This window comes from Pezoporus wallicus, unplaced genomic scaffold (assembly GCF_028554395.1).
Source record: "Pezoporus wallicus isolate ANWC-B61680 ecotype Strahan unplaced genomic scaffold, APGP_CSIRO_Pwel_v1 contig_4131, whole genome shotgun sequence".
Lineage (NCBI taxonomy): Eukaryota > Metazoa > Chordata > Aves > Psittaciformes > Psittacidae > Pezoporus > Pezoporus wallicus.
Genome location: NW_026641950.1, coordinates 5765100 through 5785608, shown reverse-complemented (window position 1 = coordinate 5785608; position 20509 = coordinate 5765100). Strand labels below are relative to the sequence as shown.

The 20509-nt window shown below is 40.4% G+C and overlaps 1 protein-coding gene across 1 annotated transcript; it reads right to left on the bottom strand.

Annotated features, from left to right (window-relative positions):
* Positions 1-13620: 13620 nt before the first annotated feature.
* Positions 13621-19100, bottom strand: LY96 (lymphocyte antigen 96). The gene is made up of 5 exons (XM_057426218.1): positions 18267-19100; positions 16469-16558; positions 15379-15507; positions 14411-14463; positions 13621-14165 (listed from the first exon to the last, which is right to left on the bottom strand). The coding sequence occupies exons 1-5, from the start codon at positions 18358-18360 to the stop codon at positions 14064-14066; spliced, it is 468 nt and encodes a 155-aa protein (XP_057282201.1). The 5' UTR covers positions 18361-19100; the 3' UTR covers positions 13621-14063.
* Positions 19101-20509: the final 1409 nt, after the last annotated feature.

Below are 20509 nucleotides of genomic sequence, written 5' to 3'. Positions count from 1 at the left end.
GGTTGCCATCAGCCCACCTCACAAGCATGTCAAGGTCCCTCTGGATGGCATTCCTTCCCTCCAGGGTATCAACCAAACCACACAGCTTGGTGTCATCGGCAAACTTGCTGAGGGCGCACTCAATCCCACTGTCCATGTCAGCAACAAAGATGTTGAACAAGACTGGTCCCAACACCGATCCCTGAGGGACACCACTCGTTACTGGTCTCCAGCTGGACATTGAGCCATTGACCACAACTCTTCGTGTGCGGCCATCCAGCCAGTTCTTTATCCAGTACGTGGTCCATCCATCAAATTGATGTCTCTCCAATTTAGAGACAAGGATGTCATGTGGGACAGTGTCGAATGCTTTACACAAGTCCAGGTAGATGACATCAACTGCTCTACCCCTGTCCATCAGTTTCGTAGCTCCATCATAGAAGGCCAGCAAATTGGTCAGGCAGGATTTCCCCTTAGTGAAGCCATGCTGGCTGTCACCACCTTGTTGTTTTTCATGTGCCTTAGCATGCCTTCTAGGAGAATTTGCTCAAAGATTTTGCCAGGCACAGAGGTGAGACTGACTGGTCTGTAATTCCCTGGGTCATCCATTTTCCCCTTCTTGAAATGGGGGTTATATTTCCCTTTTTCCACTCATCGGGAACTTCACCCGACTGCCATGATTTTTCAAACATGATGGACAGTGGCTTAGCAACTCCATTTGCCAGCTCCTTCAGGCCCCGCAGATGGATTTCATCAGGTCCCATGGACTTGTGCACGTTCAGGTTCTTAAGATGGTCTCGAACCAGATCCTCTCCTACAGTGGGCCCGAGGTCTTCATTCTCACAGTCCCTGCATCTGCCTTCCAAGACTTGGGTGGTTTGGTCAGAGCCTTTGCCAGTGAAGACCGAAGCAAAGAAGTCATTAAGAACCTCAGCCTTCTCCAAACCCAGGGTAGTCAGTTCTCCCGACAGCTTCCAGAGAGGGCCCACATTCTCCCTAGTCTGTCTTTTATTTGCATTGTACCTATAGAATCCCTTCCTGTTATCTTTCACATCCCCAGCCAAGTTCAATTCTAACTGGGCCTTAGCTTTCCTAACCTGGTCCCTAGCTTCCCAGACAACATCCCTGTACTCTTCCCAGGCTGCCTGTCCTTGCTTCCACTTATTATAAGCCTCTTTTTTTCTTCAAATTTTCCTCAGGAGCTCCTTATCCATCCAAGGAGGTCTCCTGGCCCTCCTGCTGCACTTCCTTCTGGTTGGGATGCAGCACTCCTGAGCTTGTAGCAGGTGATCCTTGAATATCAACCAACAGTTTTGGGTCTCCCTGCCCTCTAGGCTATATCTCATGGAACCTTTCTAATCATCTTCCTGAAGAGGCCAAAGTCTGCTCTCTTGAAGTCCAGGGCAGTGAGCTTGCTGCACGCTCTTCTCACTGTCCTGAGGATCTCAAATTCAACCATCTCGTGATTGCTGCAACGAAGGCTGCCCTGGAGCGTCACATTTCCAACCAGCCCTTCCCTGATGGTGAGCATGAGGTCAAGCATGGCACCTCTCCTTGTTGGCTACTCTATTACTTGCAGAAGGAAGTTGTCTTCCACACAGTTGAGGAACCTCCTGGATTGTTTGTGCCGGGCTGTACCATCCCTCCAACAGGTATCAGAATGGTTGAAGTGCCCCATGAGAACAAGGGCCTGCAAGCGTGAGGCTGTTCCTATCTGTCTATGAAACATTGTCTATGACATTACATTGCACAAGCACTCTCAGAGAGGAAGGATGGTTCTATTGTATTTGTTCCATAACAAAGCTGAGAGCAGACATTGTGTACTATCTACATAGACACTTTCTGTAGTACATGGGTTGAATGATGGCTTTTGCTTATTCAGCAGTTCCAAGGATAGAAGAAAGAAGACTTAGGTCTTGGATCATATCCAAGCCTCAGCAATGATTAATTTTACTCCCACAGTATCAACAGTTTCCCATATTCCTTTCCCTCAAAAGCGCTTCAGAGTAACACAGTGTCTTCCAAGTGATAAGTGTTAAACTCTCACCTGGTCTTCTAGACACCATACTGAGGCGTTCAAAGCATTTTGCTGGTGTTGGTTCACCACTAGGCATTCTTCAAAACCTCTGTACAGTGGACTACCAGGAGGAGTAGGAGCTTTTAGCGTTCTCGTGTCCTACCGTAAATTTTCTCCCCACTCATCACCATTATGCTATTTGGGTGGCTATTTAAGCAACCCATTCCATCTTTCTACTATATCATTATTCTGAGGCTGATAGAGTAAGTGGGAAGTCTATGTAACTCCATGTGTTACATACCAGTCCTGTACTGTTTTATTTGTAAAATGTCACACATTATCTGTCTGAATGATTAGTATTGGCTGATACATTGGGTTTGTGTGGTAAGGTTTTTTGTAGCATGGGGGACTACAGGGGTGGCTTCTGTGAGAAGCTGCTGCAAGCTTCCCCCATGTTCAGTGGAGCTAATGCCAGCAACTTCCAAAATGGACGCACTGCTGGCCAAGGCTGAGCCTATCCGCAACAGTGGTGGTAGCACCTCTGAGATAACATGGTTAAGAAGGGGGAAAGCTGCTGCACAGGAGCAATTGCAGCTGGAGAGAGGAGTGAGAATATGTGATAGAAACAGCCCTGCAGACACCAAGGTCAGTGCAGAAGGAGGGCACGAGGTTCTCCAGGCATTGGAGCAGGGGTTCCCCTGCAGCCTGTGGTGCAGCCCATGCTGAGGCTGGCTGTGCCCCTGCAGCCCATTGAGGTCCATGGTGGAGCAGATTTCACCTGCAGCCTGGGGATGACCCCACACTGGAGCAGGGGATGCCTGAAGGAGGTTGTGACCCTGTGGGAAGCCCACACTGGAACAGGCTCCTGGCAGGACCTGTGCCCCATGGAGAGAGGAGCCCACATGGAGCAGGTTTGCTGCAGGACTTGTGACCCCATGGGGTACCCACTCTGAATTAGTCTGCTCCTGAAGGACTGCATCTCATGGAAGGGGTCCAGGCTGGAGCAGGGGAAGAGTCTGTGGAGTCCGCCCCTGAGGAGGAAGGAGCAGCAGAGGCAACGTGTGATGAACTGACCACAACCTACATTCTCTGTCCATCAGCACTGCCCGGGGGGAGGAGGTAGAGAAACTGGGAGTGAAGTTGAGCCCAGAAAGTAGGGAAAGGTGGGGGGGAGGTTTAAACCGTATCTGGGTATGTTGCATGTAGGGTAAGCATTACCCAAACTGATCACTATTTTAACCCCAATCATAATGAATTTACACCCGTCAGAGGCATGTGGCATGGGACCTATAAGTCTACTTGCCAAATACCCCAAAGGATTTTTCCTTCCCTAAGGATTTCTTGCTGTTCAATTTAGACAATATAATCCTTCATTTCATTACAAAATCTACAGATTATCACCAGCTGAATTAAGGCTGTAGATTTCATTACATTCTCCTTTTTCTCCTTAAACTTTCATCAGTCATGAAATAATTCATTCAAGTCAAAACTCTTTCCTTTTTTCATGTGTGTATAAACCTAAGCAAATCTTTTCATCCATAAGTGATGGCAGAATATTATTGTGTGGAACCACTTTCATTAGATTAGACTTGAATCTTCATTCCATGCAGTAGCCAGAGAAAGTAAAAAACTTCAGTAAGATATGGAATCAAAAGTCTTATTACTTCTGGCTATTAAATAGATGGGGCAATATTCTGTAAATGAAGTGTTAACCCAGTAAGTCTAATAAACCACCTTCTCTCTTCGTTATATTTTGCTAGCATTAACACCTTCATCGTTAAACATTAAACTTTTTGTCACTAACACTGCTGTACAGTCTTTTCTGAACCCAGTGAAAAGGCTGTTTTTACATTTTGTAAAGTAAGGATTTCCTGTTTGCTGAACAGTCTCCAAATTTGAAATGCAACCTACAAGTCTGTAATTCTCTATTTCTTGGCACACACATTAGAGTAAATACTGCATTCAGTTTTAAGACTGACCTGTGAAGATAAAAAACCTCAGTTAAAAGCGACCTGTTCAGGAACTCCTTCAGAGAAGGAATACATACAAAAGCCCAGGAGGACTACAAGGTACTGAAGTCTCTACATTTAAACAAATACCCAGTCCTATAGTTAGTCCGTTGTTTTGAGGAGACCCAACTACACGTGCTAGTCAGGGGTAGAGTTTATCCAGCTAGTCAGGGGTAGAGTCTAGTTTGTGTGCCTGGTCTGTTGTGGTCAGGGTGCTCTCCCAGGCACAATTTCTGGTCTGCAAATGTGGTTGAGATCAGCAACGTCCCAGTTCAGGCTCCTGGGAAATGAAATCGGGATCTCCTCACTCTGCAGCTCTCTCTGTATATGTTTCCAGTGAAACCCCTTTTGAGACAATATGACTGAAGACCTAGCAGAAGAATTTCACGTCTGGGGATACTTCAACTCCAGCAGAAGCATCATCCCTCTGTTCTCCTCCACATCTTAAAGCAGGCTCACACTTGGCAGCCAAATTCTCCTAGTAGCACAGGGTTCCTTCTTCAACAAATCTGAAGGATCAGTCTCAGTCACAAGTGAAGGCAGTGGCAGCAGAAAGTTATTATCCCAAGACTGAAGACATCACTTCTGGAAAATCACTGAGTTTTATGAATCTTCTTTTTCCAAATTCTTTGATAAATATTTAGCTATTCTCATCAGTTCAGTGAAAAATAAGGGAATGCTTCCTTCTCATTGCCTGGCTCATACAGACCCTTTGCAGCTCTAATAGGAAAATCCTTGAGGTCCCATACCTGCTAATTAGCAATTGTATAGCCTATTAGCAAGCAGGTAAGTGTCATATTTCAAAGCTAGGAGATTAAATGTCTTATTGCTGTAGGGCTGCTACTGGAGTGCTTTCTGCAGGAGCCTAAGTTAGAGTTATTTTTAATACTCAAAAAAACCCTGTCCAAACTGCATTGTGTCAAATGGCCTTCCCATAGTTGTTGGGACTTTCTGGCTCTAGATAAACTTAGTGGGTTTGTATCAACTTTCACCATGTGGAATTCGTCTAGTTGTTGTAAAACAATAGAAAAAGGTGTGCTTTCTTCGGTTTTGAAGAGACCATGACCATAAAACCAGCTGCAGGAGCCAATTCTGAGAACCTCTAACATGCATGTTCAAATGAACCATCTTTGTATTATCACGGGTTTTTTCAGCACTCTGAATGTTGCAAGTGGCTGTGGCTGCTTAACACCTCTTAATACAAGATAGAGCTTGCAAGGAGAACTAACTTGTGCCAATTTTCCCCAGCTCAAAGGTGTTTGAGGGTTTTTTGTGTGTCGCCTTTTTGTGAAGTTCAGAAAATATCCAGGTGACAATTTATCTTTATAGATGAGATCCATATCTGTACAGAACAGAAATGGAAGGCTCTAATGAGGGTCTTTAGCACAAAAATGGCTTCCACCCTAATGAACTCAACATATTCATGTTGTAAGGGTAGTTGCAATCCTGACTCTAATGAGGTCAGGAAAGGAACATGTGCAGCAAAGTGACAACATCAGGGTGTGTAAGAGATTGAACTGCATCAGCTACTACTAAAAAGAAGCTCCAGCCCTTTTGCTATATCTGCTGCTAAAGCTCTTGTATACACCTACATAAAATCACACACACATTATTTCTTTAATCAGCTATTATCTTTGTTTCTGCTTTTTATGATGAACAATTATTTTTAGCATCTGCTGATGAAAAGAACTATCATTTTTGGTCATAGATATCATATGCAAAAGCTGTATGCAGAATAAATTTAGTTTAGCAGTTTTAAATACAATTTAAAGAAGACGTTTAAATAGAATAGCTGGAGCTTGTCTTGAAAGAAAAGTTGAAAGAATGAATAAAGGCATGTAGCTGAAATGGAGGTGGTAACAGCAGATGCAAGAAAAAATATTTGAAATTAATGAGACCTGTGAAAAAGAATGGTAAAGTTGCATCTAAAAATAATATTCATGGGCATGCCATTGCAGGATATATTCACAGCAATGTTCCAGGCAACAATAACAACAACAACAAAACACAACACAGAAATTACAGAAAATGTTCTTCCTGTTAAACTCTTAATTAAAAATCAAATTATTAACTAAAAATAAAAGAAGACATGTTTTCTGCTTTCACCGGAATAGTAGCTTTATGCCAAATGCCAACACAGAAGTCACTTTGCACTATAAAATAACTATTGCAGCAGGCAGTGTACAACTTAATGAGATTGCTCACTTTTACAAGACAGGCTTTGGATCATTTTCTATTATCTCTTGCTTTCTCACAGCTAAGCATGCTAGGCCAGTACATGTTAATCACAGTTTTTAATCTGAATCACTATTAGTTTCTTTAATATTCAAAGCAGCCCTGCTAAAGAGAGAAACAATAGCTCCAAGGCAACAGAAGCTTTTCACTTTCCTTCTACTGAATAATAATATTTCCCAGCCTTATTTTCAGGCTGATGCTGAATTATGAGCAGAGGTGCTCACAGTTGTTGCTAGATCCAGATGACTGTCTATTTCCATACCAACAGAGGCAGCCTCCTCTTCCTCCTTCAGTGCAAATAAGGAATAGGGGAGAAGGAGAGGTGGAAAGGAGCCCAGACCTGAGCCAGTGGCTGCAGACGCAGGTCAGGTGTGCCTCCAGCAGTCCTTCTAAACCTTCATGCAGTGGGACATGTGGCATAGGAGATTGCTGACCTTGGTGGCAGGACCCACCACTGCAGCCAAGTTAGTTTCCTAGAGGGTAAGGCACCAAGCTGTGGAGGTGCTTGAGCAATCAAGGGCAGATTTTGCTAGGATCAGCCTACAGAGCAAGCACACTTCTGTGGACAGGGGATCCTTGACTACCCTCTGCTGCATGTGTCCTCAGTGACTCAGCATCACTGCTACAGCTTTTTCTTACAACTCTTCTTGGGTGTTGTCGGTCACTATCTGAATTAATTAGTCTGGTTTTAATTAGTAAGATAATTAACACCTCATTTTAAGCAAGAAAATAGTTCTCTTAATTGCAGTACTGTATGATTAAATCTGAATTTTGCCTCCAGCCCAACAGCTCCCCAAAAACTTGACCTGATAGTGAATCCATTGCGAGTCCTGGCCAGGAATCAGCATCCCAGAAAATCATGTTACAAAGATGTTCCAGCTCTGCCTGTTCCAAGCTTTGTATGATTTTTTTAGGGTTCTCAACCCATTTTTTCCCTCAGGGTATATCCATGGCATTGCAGACAGTTTCACTATACAACCATATGAAGACTCTTCCTGCTGCAGAAGACGAAACACAAGAGACCACTACATGATTTAGCATCTTCACTTGGGTTTGGTTTTCATTTACATTTCATAGGGAGGGTGGAAAGATACTAATTCAGCCAGTGGCAAATCCTTTAATGAAAACATCTTCAAAACTTTACTCTGTGCATGGATTTGAGTGACCCAGAGTCACACGATGGGCAAAACCCCTCTGTGCTGCGGGAGATTTTTACACAGTAGGTCTTGTAGTAAGGGGAGGAGAGGAATTTTGCTAATACATGGAGAGATCTACAGAAAATACTGCTTGGGATTTTTGCATAACATTTCTTGCAGAGGGCACTTTTGGTTGCGTGGCAGATCCATGCTGATAGTCTACAGGTGAAAGGCTTTCTGCCACGTTTCTAGTCTTATGAGTCATTCAGGAGCACAGTGACAAGCACATATTACGTGTATGCACTTATTAAGGGCTAAACTGTAAAAATCCTCCTAAAAAATGGCTTCATTGACTGAAGCAGGTTTGTGTCACATGTAAGGATGTGTAGAATTTAGTTCCAAGTACAGTGCTTCCCTTCACATTTGATTGTTAATTTTTTATTCAGCAAGATAATAGCCTGTCAATTGTCAGCACGGGTAAGCTCTCCTAGCACTGTAATCCAGAGAGCTGCTGTTGATTTCACAAAGCGAGGCACTAACTTGCATCCAACCTCCTCCTTTTATACTGGGCATGATACCAGCTGTGTAAGAGTTATTAAGAATGTAAAGCCTAAACAGATCATATTCCATTTTTCTTGAACACTTTAGGATTTATCTTAGCTGTTCAAACAGTCAAATATTACTTTAGGGTTTTTTCCCAACAGAAATGAATAGAGTAAACCCAGTATAAAGCATGCAGGCAACATTGTGTAGTTTGCTTTCACATGCATCAAGATCTCCTGAAGGGAATAATGCTCTCTTGACAACTCAAAAAATGTACCCTGCGGGATATGATAAATTTCATTACTTTGCATATATGCATTTATTAAGTACTGGTTCTTGGGTTGTGTGAAAAACCCCTACTGTTCTGCAGCAACTAAAACACAACAGGGCAAAAACCTCACCCAATTTGGAGGCCTCCACCTCAACTCCAAGTATGCAAATTGTTTCACAGTTTTAAAGGAAGGAGGGAAATGGAAATACTCACTATTTCAAGTAGGGGTTTTAACATCAGGAACATGGAAAATGTAGTAGCCTAGTAAGATGAGAGTCAGCTTGGGGTTTTAACCCTTTGATATTTATTTCTTCTTGGTAGAAAAAAAAATGTGTATATAGTTGAGGCTACCATGCAACTGCTAGATTCTCTCTATGTTACTGTGTGCACGATGAGATATCAAACATGGTGAGCTTAGGGAAATCAGATTCATTTGTAAGACCAGACCTATACTGTGGGGAAGGCTCACAGCCCTATAGAAAAGAAGGTGCTGGGTGTTGGCTGGTAGTAACCACCCCAGTCCACCTAGGAGTGACACTGATGTTGCATGATTCTATGATTCTATGTTCCTGAGGTCCACAAGTCTACAGTGATTCCTGTGAACGACCTCTGGGAAACTGGAAAACCCTCCAGTCCCACCAAGAGATGGCAGACTGAAAAGTTTCCACCTGACTGCAGTGCGCATTAAGGCAACATGCCTCAAAGTGTATTGCTTTTTTCTTAGTTTCTCAAACTTCAGATGATAGAATCTAAATATAGAGAAAGTAGTCACTGAAAGGGTCAGTGATTTGCTGTAGAGATCGCAATGATGTTCTTGTGTTACAACCTTTTTGATAACAGCCACATACTTTATTGTGGTGGAAAATAAGATAGCTTAATTTGCCTAGCATCTTATATTACACGGAAGTATGGTCAGTGTGTTGTTCCTCAGAAATGTGTGAGACTGTTGCAAAATAGACTAAATTTGATGTCAAATCCATGTAACATCAATTTAAATATCCAAACAATACGTATGGTCAAGACCCACCACAGCTAGGCATCTGGCTCTATTTTCAGCTTGGTATTCCAGTGAAATCCGTGTGCTTAGATTCTGGTACATACTTTACTGTGTTACGCTATATGCTTTTCAGCCTGCTAGTGCTTTGAAATAAGAATTACAGTGGAAATTCCACTGGAAAATAAGAATGAATTTGGTTTGTCTGCCATCCCTTGCTACCTTGCACTGCTCCAAACCAGTCCCCTCATTGCATAGGATCTATGGGTTGCTCTTTGGAGGTGTCAAAAAATCTCACTGCAGAATTAAGGGATTCTGGGTCATTCTCTTGGGGCTAGATGCTTAGTAGGTGCTTTGAATCTGGCCATGATTCACATTTCAAAGAACCCTTAAAATATTATCTTACTAATTTCATAAATATTTATAAAGTATGTAGCAGGGAAGCAACAATTCTTATTAAAAGCTTCTTACAGAAGGCACCATTGTAATCCAAGTATTAAAAACCCAGATCATTATAATTGTAATTGCTGAATACCTTGAGCTTATGGTGAGTGTAACTATTCTAACAGAATTATGGTATCTTACTCATCCTTGTTGTATTGACAGAATGGAGAAAGTCTCTTCTTTCAAGTAAACCTAATATTAGTGTCTGACTCACCAATATTGCAATGTTTTGTCTATAAATATTTCAAACATCTTGTGTTTGATTGTATATTTGCTGTAACTGTTTACCCCACTTATACTTTCTCCCTTATTCTCTTCCATATTTTCAAATCTGAAATTGTATTTACCATTTTACTCCATACTTTCTCCCATTCGCTTTTTATATAACCAAAAGCACTAAAATAAAATTATAATTTACAAAGTTAAAATATATGTCAGTAAGAAATTATGTTAGTAAGACATTAAAATTCAAAACCACAACACCTGTAGCTAAGGCAGCTGTTTAAGCTAAAGTCCCTCTCTAAAAAACTCTGGGTTTTTTCACTCAAGCTTTGGAAAGCTGTTACATATTATCTGGCCAAATACATACATGTGTGCATATGTATGTGCATGTATGTGTGTATATATATTAAATGTATGATTATGTTTATGTGAATGTAGATGTAGATGTAGATGTATACATATATGTATATGTATAAAGTCTCTTTTTGCCAGTAGTAAAATGTTCCTTGAAGAAAAGAGGTTATGAACATACCAATCTATAGCAGCCATGCATCAAGGCCCCTGTGACAAGTATGTGTGCACAAGTGACTATTTTCTAGGACTTCCAAAGTCCAGTCATTTCTAACAGCAGCAAGGAGAGTTTCTAAATTTCCTTTCTCCTGCTCTCTCTGCCCTGAGCTCTGCAGACATGAGCTGCCCTCCCTTCCTTCCCTCCCCACCTCTTCCCATTAGAAATGTCACTATCCCCATCTGCTGCCCCTGCACTCCCTGTGCTGGCAGGAACGCGCAGGCAGAACGAAGCAGCTGAAGTCATTCAGCATAATGTGGTACACTGAGACTTCAAAGGCAATTACTAGCATTTTTCATGGAGAAAAAAAAACTGTGCAAAAGGGATTAACGCTGCTATGTTTCTCTTTTGATGCCTGCAACACAGATCCAGACACATCTCCTGCATTGTCAAGTTCAGATCCTTCTTGCTGCAGGCATCATGTAGTTTATTTGTTCATTATGAGCATACACACTTTTTACTAGCTAAGCTAACTGGTTACTGAGGGATTGTTTATGCCTTCCAGTACATCCCTGGAAACAAGATATACGTTCATAATACCTGAATTACATGGAATTTCCTTTGTGTGTCTATCTTAAATGATGTTACAAATTCAGACAGCAAATGTATATGTTATTGTGGTTAGCAGGACTTCTTTCATTTGAACCTATGCATGCTTTACTGTTTTTATCACATAAAACTGTAATAACACAGATCAAAAAGTGTGCGCTCTTATGGGAAAACACATTTTACAGGAACTGCTTCTTCTGATAATTACATATTTGGTGACAGAGGGTGAGGGGGTGAAGAAAAGCTATTTTCCCATCTGCAGCAATTCCTGACAGCCGCTTAAAAACAACAGTAATGAGGGAGAGAAAAAGCAATACTTGTGAAGGCTTTAAAATTAGTTTCAGATAAGTGTGCTACACACAAAGCCTTCCTTGATTTATTGCAGTTCGCAGGGGAGGGGGCTTTGCACAGCTCACTGGAATGCCTGGAAAATGCAGTTATCTCAGGATGTGTAAGTCTCAGTGAATATTTTAAGCAAGAAACACTTAGTGAATGGTTTACTTCACAGCATTCACACCATTCCAACTCTGGACAGGTCCAGGAAATGAAGAAGTAAAAAATGGATCCAAGTTTACTGACCAAATAAATTGAAGAAAATGGAAACATTCAGATCAGTCTTTCCGAGTCCAAAGTAATTCACCTCATTCTTAATAGACTCCTCTTTGCTGTGGAGCCCCAGGTATGGGCTTGGGAAAGTCTAGAAAGGAAAAATGTTAAATGATAACTTTTTTCAGTGCCAGATAACAGCAGAAAGCCTTGTAACTGCTGTGTCCCAGGAACAAGACATGCAGAGCAGAGCTCTGCCCTCAGCTGTGCCCTTCACCCTACAGTATCACAGCAATTTCAGGGTAAGCTGGTTGCATGATCTTACACCTCACAAAATCCTGTCTCCTCTTGTCCATGGGGGTATGTGGCACAGCAGCCACCAGCACTGCAATAAGCAGAAACCTTCAGTCATGTGCAAGAGAGAGCCTGAGGCCTTTGAAAGGTCTTTGCTTTATAAAGTTATGGCTCCTGTGTTCTGCCTCGCAATCCTATCTGCTGGCATGTGTAATCATAACCCTTCAGCTGAAGACCTATACTATAAAAGTCTGCAATGCAAGTTACTGAATACATATGTTTATCTGTAAATGTCCCTATTTAGATATAGAAATTCTATTTCTACCTTTACATATACTGTACATTTTCTGTAAAATCCACAAGGCATTAAAATGTGTGCCTATGAAAAACAGAGTACACAAATGCCCTTGATTTCCAGGAGCTGTTAATCTCTCCTACCTGTGGAATTTACTGCTTAATAAACAGTTTCTTCTAACACCTTGGATAATTCAGGGCAGCAAAAGTCTCAGAACACTGTCACTAAAAATTGTTTTGAGGCTTCAGCTGGTGATTACTGGACACTGTGAAATGGGTACACAGGGCTACAAACACTCATACAGTAAAGAGTGTTCCCTAGACCAGTAAGACTATTTGAAATGTGCAAAATAGAATAAGAAAAGTAGGTATTGGTTATCAGGCTCTCCGTCTGCTTTGATTGATATTTTAGATTCAGAGGAAACTGATTGCAACTCTAGTGACTTGATTCAAATATAAGCAGCAGCTGCTGTGATACTCCATCATGAACTGCTCCTGGAACTGTCTGTGGACTGAACACAAGTACAGACTTTTCCATTACCACATGGATGCAACTGTGGTTTTGTGTCTCCAGACATGATGCAGTTTGACTTTATATATTTTATTAACTCTTGATTTTGCTTTAGATTGCAAAACTAGCTATACTGACACCAAGTTTTAAATGAAGTATCTACGCACTTGGGTATGGTTTTTTTCTTGAGTGTTCTGAATTCCTATTTCAAAAAACAATTTTACATTTAAAGTGAGGTCAAAAGCTTAACTTCTGCTAATTTTTGTGCTTGGTATTTAGCAGCCTGAAAGAGCGTCAGCTCGTTCTGGGTTTTCATTTTTTCAGGCATTTGGAAGCAATCTGCTAGCATAACCCAGCAGCCAGCGCAATGTGCAACTTCATTAGTGAAAAGTGTCTGAACTCACAAAGTTACCACTGGCTGGGGACTGAGGCTGGAAAGAGAACATGACATCCTAACATCATAAGGAGGGTACCTGTCTGAAGGCAGGAAGCATTTGTACACTGCTCTGGTCAGCTGTCTTTCACCATACAGTGGCATCCAAGGATGCCAGCTCTCTTCCTGAGGGCCAAATCTAATACTCTGTCAAAATCTCATCAAAGGTCTCAGATGTGGAGGTGCAGCAGAGAGGGAAGGTGCATATTGAGTGTCAGGCTCCGCAAGGGACAGTAAGTCACAGCAAAAACTTTAAGCATGCTTTTGATAGCTGAGGAATAGACCAACTTGTTGGGCAACGACCATTCTCCTGCTTCTGAAAGGCTTGTGTAGCCTCTGCCCCTTGGTCTTTGACCAAGAGCTAAAAACACATTATGGGGTTGCAGTTATAAGCTGTGGATGGCTAAATTCAGCCATACTGTATCAGTGTAACTGGAAACATGTTCCACTTTGCATGTTAGGCACATCAGCTAGTACAAATTGCTACTCTCCTGGTTCAGCTCAGTGCAAACAGAGAACATCAGGAAACACCTAACAGAAAGCAAGAGGAGAATACAAAAACATTTCTCAAAATTGATTGTACAAAAAATTTTATTGTTTAAAGAAAAAAACCCCACACAACACAGTTCCCAGATTCAATTGCTGTTCTATTTTGAGTGCAAGTAAACTTCTGATTCTTGCACTTCAAAATTTCTTGAATTAGTTTAGCAGTCTGAAAGGACTCAGCTTTTTCATAACTTAAGGCACAGCACCAAAATGCTCAGCCTGACATCCAGTCAGGGTTATTCTGGGGATTAATCAGGATGCCTGATTCCCAGGTATTTTGTGCACATTGACTGATCATCTGATTACAGCAGTGCTATATATGGATAAGACTATCCATCATGTAGCTTTCCAGACAGTATTTGATGTACTCTACCTCAGGAAAATTAGTGTGCTTATTATTTCGCAGCTCAGATTCCAGTTGCTTGCAGAAGCGACCTCCATGTTCTGCAATGATTTGAAACATTTCTTGAATTCAGAAAGCATCTCGTTTTACTATCATGGTGAAATTCAAGCACATGATCATATTTTTCTCAGAATCATCAGAAAATCCTTGTAAAATAATGCTATAATTGCCCTAAAACAAGCAAGAAAAAGGAAATTAGTGCATAATGCTGCCCACTCTTGTCTATGTAGCTGCTTGGAATGGTTCTGATGATTTCTGTGAGGACTGGAGTCATCACTTCAAGCATGAGAAAGTTTTCTGACATTCCCTTTTGCTGCTTTCTACAGTTTGGGTGAACAACCCTTTTCAGAAAATACATGTATGGAAGTATGTGATTTTATTACCGTTATTTCTTTGTAGAAAATGCTGAGAAGTACCTTTGGAAATTTTGTTCTTGAACCTTTAATGTCAAACGCCGTTGCAAGTGTTTCTGTAAAACAGAGATAGTTACAATACAAATGGTTACTTAATCATAAAGCCATCAATCAAACTTCCTAAATAACTTCAAAGCAATATGGCATATCTCTTAGGAGTAGTGCCAATGCCATTTACTCTTCCACTGGTAAAGCTCTCACCTGTTTCTTCTCCCAGAGCTCTGCATATTTGTCTAAACTACATTAGAAAATAGAAATTAACCACAATGCTCCTGCAATACCTCATACAGACCCATCCCACTGTGATAACTCCCATACTTACACTAGTAGTTCAGCTGAATGATAACCAAAGAGAGATTATGTTCATTTTTAAAGAACAGAAAACATGGGCTATTTTGACCTCCTTACAGGTCTTTTTGTCCTTTAGCTTGACATCCTGCCGGAATACTCTGGATCTGAACCTGTGTGATGTTAATGTGGGTTAGCCCCTAGAACAGGATTGACTCTACTAAAAGAAAGCATTATACATGGGTGTAGAGAATCTCTTTATAAACCCATCTAGGCACTTATCTAAATAAACTGTGTTCTGGATATTAGTAATGCCCCTGGCTTTCTGCACAGTCCAGTCAAGTGTAGTCTTTCCAAGTAATTTTAGAGATGTTAACAATAGAAGTGTTATAATGAGATGAAGGCTATTGGTAATCCTAATTTATAGAGATGGAAATTGTAGTACAAGGATATTAAAACATAGAATTTGAAAATTCTCTACTTCAGTGGGATTCTGGCGCCGGATAACTGCCTGCTCTGAAGTCTGCCACCAGCCAAGCAAGGTCTTGGTTATGGAGAGAAAAATCTGTCTGCATGGGTCTTTTAAGAAACCTGCTTAGTGGTGAAAAGGGCTGGGAGGATATGGCCCCGTTGCGGAGAACCTGCTAGGCAAGGGAAAGGCACCGTCTGTTTTACACACTCACCTCCTTTCAGCATTCCACACACTGAGTATTCATCATCAGCTCCACTGCAAATGACTTCTTTCCAGTGTAAAGCTTTGGCACCATCGTACCAGACATTGAAGACGATCTTCAAAAAGATTATGTCACTTCCTAGTTAAGACATTGCAAATAAGAAAATGGTAGCTGGTGGGGAGGAAAACCATATATGCAGACAGATAAAAACTGGTGTTCTTTGAAGTAGAGCACTTTTTAAGACTTCCCCAAAACTAGCAAAAATACATATCTTGATACTGTTATTTCCAGTAAAACAAAAAGCTGGTTTTCAACAAAACCCACCAGTCTTAAAAAACATTTAAGTGAACAATTTCAAAACCTGCTTTAAATTTCTTTGGCAAAGATAACAGAGTTCATTCAGCTCCACAGGTAACCAAATAAATACTTAGATGAGGACACTGTAGTTTTAAGCAGGTGTTGCAAACAAGCTGCGCTGAATGCTGGTAGCCATCACAAAGATAGCTATCCAGGGAAGCAAACTTAGCCCAGCTCCAGATTTTTTACTCAGAAGGTGAAGTTTATGACACAGCCATTTCATAAGTAACTCAGGTTGCCATCTTAAAGTCGGGTTTAAATGTTGAAGCTGGGTTTTTATACACAATCCAGTACCATTTCCAGCTTCTGGAACAGGAATATTTTTAGTAGAAGTCCTGCCATACTTGGCTAGCCTAATGATATTCTCTCTCCTAAAAAAGATGTGGATCTTCCTCAGCCCAAAATAGCTTGAGGGCTTGCAAATCTTGTCTGCTTCTTCCAGACAAATGCACCTAAACCACCTCAGGTTTGCATGTACAGTGCCAGTTAGCGTGTAGAGCTATGGTAACTGATCCAACAAGTAAAACTCATACACTTATTTCCACAGATCATCATTTCTGTCCATCACTGTAGTTTATCTATTCCATTTTTAATCACAGAAATTGATTTCCTAAATTATTTGGCATTTAGGATGGTACATCAGCTTTTTGCTTGCATTGAGGTACATCAGCTTTTTGCTTGCATTGAATTTTCTGCATTTGCAGAATATAATTGTCTAGTCAAGAGGAACTCAGGAACTCACTTGGAATCCAGGTAAGAGCAGCATTCCAGGTGGATTTGTTCATGGTGCTGCAAGGAGTCAAATTAAACATGAAAGCATGGGCTGTAGAATCTACAGGGAAAAAGTGTTTCTTATTGGTAGTGTGAATAGACTTTTGCAGGAAAACAACAAAGATATACATATATACACACTCAGAATAAACACATACACATTTTGAATAATATAAGTATTCACAGTAAGTATTAAATATGTATGTTGAAATATATTTATTTATATGCTTACAGGGCACATTTCTTGAGTAGTAAGAGAAGTCAATTATCTGGTGGATATTTGGTTGATACTTTGCATGAAAAACTGAGAGGCAGCAGTACCTTTATTCCTCTTTTGAAGCTACAGGAACATTTTATTAGTGGTAAGTGAGCATGGCCCTCTGCTGAAAATATCCCTACTTATGCTAACCATGGAATCTATATAAACTTGCTGACTACAGCTAAAAATGTTTTTAACATAGCAGCATATTTTCCAGGATAATGTAAATGAGCCTTTGAGTAGATTTGCTTTTTGGGTGACCCACCTAGCATTGTACAATGCACAGTGTCAAATGCAGTGTGATAAAGCATCATACAACCTGAATCTAATCAAATTTAGAGCCCATTAGCTGGTATTTTAAATTTTAAAAAGATCATTCAGAGGCAGCCTTTGGAAGGATTTCCTGAGAGCATTTTTGTTTGTACTATTTTAGGAAAGAAGTCTGCTCAAGTCAGTTTGCTTCTGCCCTCCTTGGTGTGCTCATGCTGACAAAGTGCCCTGCTTGCTGTGGGTCTGGCGATGGGAAGCGTGCTCCCTGTCCTAACCCAGAGAGCAAATGGGATGGCAGGGTGCTTTACAGTGAAGGGTTTTGCCATGTGTTTTGGGGATTAAAGCAGCGGCCTGCAAAGGGAAACTGTTTGGCTGTCAGTAACCAGCAGTCAGCTTCTCATCTCGGAGAGAACTACCCACCGGAAATTACAACAGGAAGAAGAAGATCAAACAAAACTCACCATGGTCAAAGGTTTGGTTTGTGAGCTTACGTATGACCGCTTTACCCTTGCTATATTTTTAACATGAGTATTGATATAAAGCAAAGTACCCAAAATAAAAATCTCCTTTTGCACCTCAGTTTATAGAGCTATTTTACAGTGATACACACCACTAATGCACAAATTTACAAAAGACATGGGCCTTTCCTTGCAAAATATTTCCACAAAAGCCCACCTTCTGGCCACTGAGTCCACATGGGCACACTAGACACAGACACCATGGATGTGCCAAGTTGTTACAAAATCAACAAAATAAAAAAAATCAGTGAACTACATAGATCCAGCAGCCCACAACACAGGCACAGCAAGAAGGGACACACTCTGTTATACCAGACATGACTGATCCTCCGTCCAGACAGAATATCACATTCCCTCTTTTTTTTCAATAAAGCTTTTCATTGCAATATATTAGTTAAATCAATGTGGATAGCTTATACATTTCAGTACTTGCAAACACGTTTAAATCCCTTATCCACTAATATTTCCTGAATCAAAACATACCTGCTTTACTTGGAAGTAAACTTCTCTCATAGTTGCTGCAACAAGCATTCTGGTAATATTTATGCCTATGCAGTATAATTCTTATAATAGGCTAATTAATAACAGAAATATAACAGCTGAACTTCTTTTTTATTTTTCTGTATTCATCAAAGAAACAATATGAAAGATCATATTTCCTCAGACTACAGTAAATGTTGTGCAAATGCCAGTAAGGAAAGAATAAGCTGGTTTTTACTTACCACAAAAAGTGTATGACATTTCTAGATCTGACGATGTACAAAGAAGTTCACTGACTCCAGGGGTGAATAAAATGAAAAAATATAGCCCAAACATGGTTACTTATTTTGCTCACTATTTAGCGAGCAAACTTTCTTTGAGGAAAAGAGGAACAAAAAGTCAGCACAGTCATCCTCGGTCACATGTCTTCAGGGAATTTTGTCTTTGGTTATTTTGTCAGATTATTTGCAATTTTAATGCTACTGCAGCACTATCAGTCATCATCACAATAAATTTCATGAAGAGAATGGATTTCTGGTTTTGTTGTCACATTTTCCTCAGACAACACAGCTCAAACTACGAGTGAAAAATGAAAGAGAAAACTGCGTGAAAAGGGGAAGTGAGGAGAAGTAAAATTATGATTACCAGAAGTACATAAAGGGTAAGTTTTGTTGACTCATCAGATGTAACATTTGTTAAAGCATAATTTCAAACACTCACAGAGATCCCTGTACATACTAAAGAAGAGAAAAATCCACACATTATGAAGACTAAGTCTACTCTTTTATTCATATGGTATTCAGTAACTATCACAAGTTTTCAGTATGAATTTCTTACAAAGCTCACCATGCTTTAAGAACACACCAGCACTCTGGAGGAGTGTAATTAGATGATGTATTTCCAAATGGAGATAAATGCAGGAGCTGAATGCAACTTTCTCGCTTGTTAATGAGTGGAACCACTGATGTCCTGTACAGTCAGCTACCCATCTTCAAAGCTATGTCTACCACAGTTATACTTCTTAGTGAAAGCAGTCTTAGAAATCCATAAAATTACAATTGGTAAGTCCCACATCTGCCTCCCAGCCTCTCTCTTTGACCTTATCCCATGCTCTTGCCCACAGTGTCTCCTGGTGAAGCTGCACTGAACAATTGTCCAAGAGCACAAAGCTCAAGCCCTGACTGTTGTGACAATGCAGCGCACAGGCTTGGATCCAGGCAGACACTAAACAGGAGACAGTGAACAACAAAAGCTGTCAGATTGTGACTTGGATCTTTCTGTAAGAACACAGAATCTACCTGTCACCACTGAAGCTAGGTTAGGAACCAAATTTTACCCTGGCATGTTGAAAAAGTCCAGGTTGCACATTTTGGCACTCAAGTTTGAAACACTAAACCAAAAACTCTTCAAGCACTTTTGGTATTAAATAGACACTCTTATTTCTGTCTGGTAGTGCAACACACATAGAATAACATATTTTTTCTGTATCTGCTATACCATTTCTGTGACCCAAACCTAGGTCAGCTTTTACTGCACAAACCCAGTAATACTGCTAGTCCCAACTACAGAAACAGACCCCCGAAAGTCTAATACCATATTTAAGAGAGCACAATCACCATCTGACAGGAAAAACAATTACTTTTCTGAATATAAAAAAATACAGAAACTTACTGAATATATGGAAGAATGACCTACAGAAATTATTTTCTTGGGCATTACCTTCTTGATTCGTATGTCTGCAGACTCCTCTTAGATCAGGAATTGTATTTTTTATGACAAAGAAGCAATATATACAGTAGACTGGTATTTGGTTTTGTGCTAAGCCAGAAACTCAAGAAAAATTACAACAAATATAACTTAATCGATTGTTATGACTCTCCCCACTCCCCAGTACAGTGCTAAAAGTTTTTATTCTCATAAATTCTGTGCACACCAGGGTAATATTTTACATATTATAAAGTGCAAAAGACTAAAAAATTAGTTTTCAGAACCCTGAATGTGCAATGCAAAAGATAATTTAGGACTAGTGACATTCACAAAAACATGACTGATGCGCCCAGAAGATGGGGGGAGTTCAAGACTAGTTAAGGAAGGTGAGAATTCAATTAAAAGTACCTAAAAGTGCCAACTTTAATGAGCTAATACATGTAATAATTCACAAAAATTTAGAAATTTAATATGTCTGGAGAATTCTCTTCTGTATTTCCAAATCTTTCTACAGACCACAAGAAGAGTACCATTGCTCTCACAGAGTTCAAGACTGAAAGAAACATCTAACCTTTATCTCTTAAGTGGGAATTCAGAATTACACAACTTTCCTGACAGATCTCTAGAACGCATACATCACACACAGATTTTGGCTGTTGCTTAATAGGATGCTGTGAAACATAGAGACCCTTTGTGATCATAGCAATAATACAGTTCTGTTTCAAAATGGCCAAATTTTGCTTAAAAATAGTAAGATATGTAGCGAAATTGAAATAAA

What these genes read in the sequence shown, in the direction of transcription:
- LY96 (XM_057426218.1), bottom strand. Translation starts at nt 18,360, where the DNA reads ATGTTTGGGCTATATTTTTTCATTTTATTCACCCCTGGAGTCAGTGAA. An exon ending in TGCTCTTACCTGGATTCCAA is followed by an intron (nt 15,508 to 16,468) that starts GTGAGTTCCTGA and finishes TGTCTTAACTAG; the next exon opens with GAAGTGACATAATCTTTTTG. An exon ending in CAAGAACAAAATTTCCAAAG is followed by an intron (nt 14,166 to 14,410) that starts GTACTTCTCAGC and finishes TGCTTGTTTTAG; the next exon opens with GGCAATTATAGCATTATTTT.